The sequence below is a fragment of the Helobdella robusta genome, assembly GCF_000326865.2.
Source record: "Helobdella robusta unplaced genomic scaffold HELROscaffold_12, whole genome shotgun sequence".
Taxonomy (NCBI): domain Eukaryota; kingdom Metazoa; phylum Annelida; class Clitellata; order Rhynchobdellida; family Glossiphoniidae; genus Helobdella; species Helobdella robusta.
The window spans coordinates 2,484,692-2,491,462 of NW_008703664.1; the positions used below are offsets into that span (position 1 = coordinate 2,484,692).

Sequence of the window (6,771 nt, forward strand, 5' to 3'; positions counted from 1 at the left end):
AGCATTAAATAAGTTTATTTAAACATTCGGTAGAATTTATAGAATATTGTAAAAATTATGGTCTATTACCAACATATATATATATATATATATATATATATATATATATATATATATATATATATATATATATATATATTATACATATATACACACACATTCCTAAAATAGTGTATGTATACCTACATACAATGAAAAGCCTGGACACAAATACTTAAACAATTGAATAGTAGTTGAAGAAATTAAATTAATACCAACCAAAATACAGATTGTTCATAAAATTTTCCGAATGAATATGAATATTTCACGTCATAAAATTTCTTTTGGAAACCTCGTAGCAGGCGAGATACGTATAAAGACGTGAACGTTTGATACATGAATGAACAGTGCTGAGTATTTAATATCGCGATCACTGATGAAAATATACGTAAACTTTGAAGTTTTTAAAAAGTTGAATCAAAAAGTAAATAAGTTGGAGAATTTATTGATTTTATTCAGTCTTTCCGAAAAAATATCTCAGCACAGTAAACCAAATATATAAAAAAACTTTACAAAAACGTTTGACTAAATGACTGTTACAAAAAACTAGTATTATTGTGCAAGGTAAACATTGCAAGCAGGTTCACAAACGTTCAGATTTTTATTAAATTATCACAATTAATTTTATAATTTACCGTGAATAGCAATGTAGCCTACTTTAAAAACGATTAAATATATTTTTTAGGAAAAATATAAATGATAAAACCCTTACGCATGTAAGACAAATTTGGAATGCCATTTCAACAATTAAAAATTATAAATAGTTTAAAATGTTGCACCCACAAGGAATTAAATATTTCAAGAATGAAAAATATTATAAAACAGAGCATGCACATTTCACACAAGCTTGCAGGTAAGAAATAAAGTAAGCTTTGTAGCCGAACGAACCCAGTAGAGACTTAGAGAGTGAAATTTGACATACGATAACAGTTCATCCATCGCATTTGGATAGAAAAATCAATTTCATCTCTAAGCTTTAAATAATTTACAAAGCATAAAAAAACTGCAGTATTAAAAATTGAGTCGAATTTTATGATAAAAACAAAATTTGGTATCTAAAACTAATTTTGAATCACAATTTTGTCACTCGATATAGACTTAACTTATTTTCAACTATGACATAAAATCAATTTATTATACGAGTTGCCTTGATTTCATTAATGCTAAAATCTAATAAAATATTTTTAAATGGATCAACTTTATTGGACGGACCAAAAAACCCTTTGGTAACTATTGTCGCAACAAGTCCAATAAGAACATAAATAGAACTATTGAACCGGAACCAATAGTCTAAAAAAAACTCATAAATGATGGTTAATGAATATTGCACAAAAATGATTGGTGATTGAAAAATATATAATTATCACGACGCCAATTGCTAACAAACACAAGATTAAACAGACAGAAAAGTGTATTTAGATTTTACATGATAAATTCTTTGATGATAATAATGACACTACAATATTATTATTGGGAACGAAATAAACAAGCAGATGAAACACCTAGTACTATTTGAACCAAATAGCCAGACTGAATGAAACGATGAATAAGAATCAGGCATAACTTATAACGAACGCACTGCATTAAGAGATCTATAAAAACATTAAATCAGATAAAGTGGGATCGTTATGTTATGATAATTCTAAACACACGAGTCTTCTAACTATAATCTGTGGTTTCCATGTATACACATAGAATCACACACACACACACACACACACGCATGCACGCACACACACATGCAGATATATATACACATATATAATGTATATATACATAAAAGCTGACTATATTTGACAACCCCAATTAGATGGTCGAACCAATAAAAACATGAAAGCATAATTTGTCAAACATTTTAATACAATCGTTGAAGTAATGAAATCAGAATTTGACATACAATTTAAATACAAAAGTTCACTAAAATTTTGTTACACAGGCAACGTCGGAAAGAACTAAATGAGATGAGAGAAAAACAACAGCAGCAACAATAAACCAACTACATGACGGGGTACTTACTAAATTTAATGATCACTATCAAAATACAAACAGACACGTGCACAAACACAGAAGACTCGCGAATTCGCGCTGAAAGTTGAATTGCTTCATGTTTCAATCCACAACACACAAAAGGAATTCATAATAATTATTTATGCTTCATTCATTCATGCATGTGTAGGTAGGTTACGTACACACCATGCATGTACTTGCATGTGAATGTAATCATCAGATGAGACCTACAGCACTAAAATCATTGAATAGCGATATAAAACGTACCAAATGGCTCTGTCACGAATATTACTTCAGCTGCATGACTTAGTTAAAATTTAATCACCTAAATGAAATGTCTTTTCATTAAAGGATAACATTTCTACAGAAAACTTCCAATGTCAACTTAGCTTACCGTCAACCTCACCTACTCTTTTTAAGAGCAGCCGCAATTTATAAGCATCGCTATCATCCACAGTGACGTTATCACCATCAGCACTTTGTAATGTAAATGAAAACATAATAACATGGCCACAATAAACATCAGAGCTTTTCATTAGTCGGTAGCCAGACACATTGCTCGCGTGAATGCTTCTCAATGACCTCTTTGACCTTCCTGTACACTTCCTCCTGCGAACCGCCCACCAAGATAGCTTCGAATTTAATATCATTGAAATTATAATGGTCGAAACACTCGAAATAAACGCCACATTCGCCGTTCAAGTGTTACATTCATATCTCTAAGTTCAGACGAGCAATGTAAAAAAAAAATCAATAAAAAAAACTGTAGGAGGAAACCTGAGAAGCAAGTAGAAAAGTCTCTCTCCATGTTGATGAGTTTGTCGAATGCCGACCTGGCCTGGTCTGCGGTCATGCGTCTGTTGAACTCACTGAGGATTCAATAAGAACCGATATTTCAAAAGACTATCACCACCATCAATTCTTCTGACTCATTGAAGCAAGAAATATAATGGTGGATTTGGAATTTCAAAAACAATCTTAAGCGTGCTACCTTTAAATTTTCTTTAATCAATACTTAATATTTCAAAACAAATTGATGGCAAATGAAATGACTTAAAAATTGAAGAATATGAAAAACTGAACAAACGTTATGGCTTCTATGGACCTTGGTTTGATAAAAATTGATATTGGTTGAATTCCAGCAAGCTGCAGACGTTTGACAGCATTGCCACTCACGTCCAACAAACAATGCTTGCCCTGTTCAAAATAAATCAGAATGTTAGATCTGTATGATGGAAAGTCTGTTGCACACACGAAATGAACTAATGAAGCGTGCTTTAATTAATTAACATGGCCATTCAATATGATTGTTCAACAATATAAAATAATAAAGATAAAAATTAATAATATTCAAAATGACAAAATAATATGACAAACAATACCGAGACCAATGAAACAACAGGTAAGACTGAATAAAATAGAATACATAGCGAAATATTTAAAAAAAATGAGCCTACCCTTTCAGCAACCTCTCGAATGGATTGGATGCTGGTTCCATAGAGATGGTTGTTGTACTCACCGGCCTCTACGAACAGGGAAGTCTTCATGTCTCTTTCCATCTGATCTCGAGATGCTACAAAAAAATAATCTCTCCCATCAACTTCGTTGTCCTTGCGAGCTCTCGTTGTATCTGCCAGGTGACGCAAAAAGTTGATACTGACCGATGTACATCATCGGAACAGAACAAACTGATGTAAAATCTCATGTAACCATAGCTTAATCATAAATTACAATCGCTGATGTGAATTTCATTTTAAAAGTTAAATTTAACAGTTGAACAAAATATAATCTTACGAGGGACACATGTTTCAAATAGTTCAGGATGTTCAGCTATCAAGGCATCGCCCAACTGGTCCTTGAACATGCCCAACAACACTACAGGTCTACTGTAATTTACTGGTTATCAAAATTAAATGGAAGTTATCAAAATGTTATTGAAGATGAATCAAATACCAAAATTTGTAAACACATAAAATTAAACAATACATTTTATCCATTATAACGAACATAGATTCAACAAAAGACATTAAGCTTATGACAATTTAATTCAATTAAGAAACTTAATCAGAATCCTTATTTTCATTTTTTAAATTTAAAAAAAATCTTACTCAGAGATTGGTACAACATGCAAAGCACAAAACATAACAATAAAAAGATTAAAATGATGATCTGATGAAATGATGCAAAGTACAGAATGAAGACGAATCAGATTATGAAAAATAAATATATATTACAGTTTATATTAAAATATATCAGACAACAAATGTCTTCTACAAAACCTTTATATGTTATAACATTATATGTTGACAGTCATTCAAAAATTTTCATAAAAACGTTTGTTAAAAATATGTGTGCATCTAATTGATGATGTACATATAAAACAAAATACTGAACAACATTGAAAGAGTTTAAAATACAAAAAAACATCTCTTTGAAAAACCAGCAGTTTAATTTGTTTTCAGGTATGCATTCTAGCAAGTAAACACATTCCATGATTTTGCATAATTAAGCAAACTGTCATTTGAAAAACGTTAGCTGATAGCATTAAACCCATCAAACAAGTATTAGCTGTGTTGTATACTGTAAACTGCATTGTCAAATTCAAAACGTGATGAGTCAAATTCAAAATGTGATGAGTCAAAAATCAAAAATCTCTGCATAATAAAGTATCTTAAAATCATGTGTGGCATTAACTGAAAAAGGCTAAAATAAACTTTGAAAAAATTTGATATTTAACAAATTTATGTTAACACCATAAAAATAAAAACATTATAAATTGAAAAAAATAAAACTTAACTCTACATCATAAACTTGTAATTTCGGCATTCTAATTAATATACATAACATGATAGATAGAAAATAATTATATTTTAGATAGATTTAAGAAGAATGGAACTAACTTTCCTGTCGTTTAACTATTTCATAAGAAGGAGTTTGTAACTCAATGGGTGTTGAAGCTATGATAAATTTTTTAAATGAATCAATGATATATGCATGTTGTATCATGTTTCACGTATGTGTATGTACGGATATACAATTGTGTATACATACACATTGGCGTGTATAATTTCCATGAAATTCAACCATTGATGAGAAAGAAAAATGTTTTAAAATTTAAAAAAATAGGAAGTAGAGTAAAAAAAATGAGAAGTTTGAAGAAAACAAGCTCACTTTAAAATCTATTAGAAAATATGTAAGATTTATAAGTTAGAACAAGGAGTTGTAATAAAGATAAAATATGTGGCACCATTTCAAATGGTGAAAATCTGCTTGCCTGAGTGTTGAGCAAATTAAAAAATGTGGACATTAGAAAAAGTATAAGAATTGAAATGAATGAAAAAGAAAGAATATTTTTAAATAAATGTGAATTAAAAAACAATTCAGCTTTTAACAAGACTAACAAACCTTTTGTCGGGTCAGCATCTAGCATGTTTTCACTTTTACTCCTTTCCCTACTTCTAGTAAAGTGAAATTTTTTACTAAAAAAGTATTTTTTCTTTTTGTCGTTGGTTAATGTCTGAAAAAAGTTGGTAAATCTAATTTTAAAATATATATCACAGAAACCATATAATAAGCAAAAACATACACCAGTACTGTCGGATTCTCGACCAAGAAATTTAACATTCTTGGCTCTTGATCTTTCTCTCCTTTCTACCCTATAGCAAAAAATGCAAAAACATTTTTTTGATTTCAATTTATATTTTTATGATGGACTTTCATACATTAAAAAACTAAACCAACATATAATAAGAACCGATTAAATGAACAAACTGAGTGAAAAAATTGAATGAACAAACAGAATAAACAAACTGAATAAACAAATTGAACAAATAAGTTGAACCAACCTCATTTTGCTTGGAATGATACCGATGCCCTGATCAACCAAATCACCAACCAACTTTTTCGCTTGCCACCATTCTTCATCACCTGCATTTAATACATGGAGCACATCTCCGTGTCGAAATGACAGTCCTTTTCCGGGTAAACTGCTGTCTTTCATTGCATCAAAATCAAAAAACGCTCTGTTCATAGACAATAAACATTCTAGTGAAAAAATTTTATTGGCAGCATTACAGAATATAAAAAAAGACACAAAAATTTAGTTGTTAAATATTTAAAGATTAAATATTATATATAATATATAAGAAAATTATTAATATAATTAATACAGCCATGAACGATATTGGAAAAGAACCTGATAAAAAATGTTCGCTTCTGGGTCGTCCTCAGTGTTCCACTTTCATAAGGTGATATTTTACTGCAAGATTCCATATCATAATTATATTTCTCTATCAAAGCACAGCAGAGATTCATAAAATATCCACCACAACCCAATATTTGCTGTTGTTGCTATGAAGATTTTCTTAAAAATGCCATGGTTTTGTAGTTTTTTTATTTAATTATTTTCAATTAAACTAAATTAAACTAAGTGCAAACTTTAAAAACTTTCCATAATGATATTCATTCTTTATTCATTTGATTTTACATTTACAACATTCTCCTATCTATCTTGTATCAATTATCAATATCATTGTAAAATTGTAAACAATCTGAAAATGTCATGGTAATGTTAGTTTATTTTAAATTAGTCTGAAGTCAACAAACATTCGTTTAACCAACGTTCCCTAACTTTGATCCTAACCCTGCACTAACCAACCCAAAGTTTTTCAAACTTAAATTTACTTTCTATTTCATAAAAATCTAATTTACAATACTTTTTATTTT

General features: G+C 29.6%; 1 protein-coding gene across 1 annotated transcript; it reads right to left on the reverse strand.

Moving 5' to 3' along the window:
* Positions 1-2,568: 2,568 nt before the first annotated feature.
* On the reverse strand, positions 2,569-6,318 carry HELRODRAFT_73143 (hypothetical protein; the record flags this gene model as incomplete). The annotated part of the gene is made up of 9 exons (XM_009013623.1): positions 2,569-2,678; positions 2,824-2,915; positions 3,134-3,243; positions 3,504-3,676; positions 3,841-3,942; positions 4,947-5,003; positions 5,605-5,702; positions 5,892-6,068; positions 6,242-6,318. 9 exons carry the CDS (start codon positions 6,316-6,318, stop codon positions 2,569-2,571), a joined length of 996 nt encoding a protein of 331 aa, XP_009011871.1.
* Between the last annotated feature and the right edge of the window lie 453 nt (positions 6,319-6,771).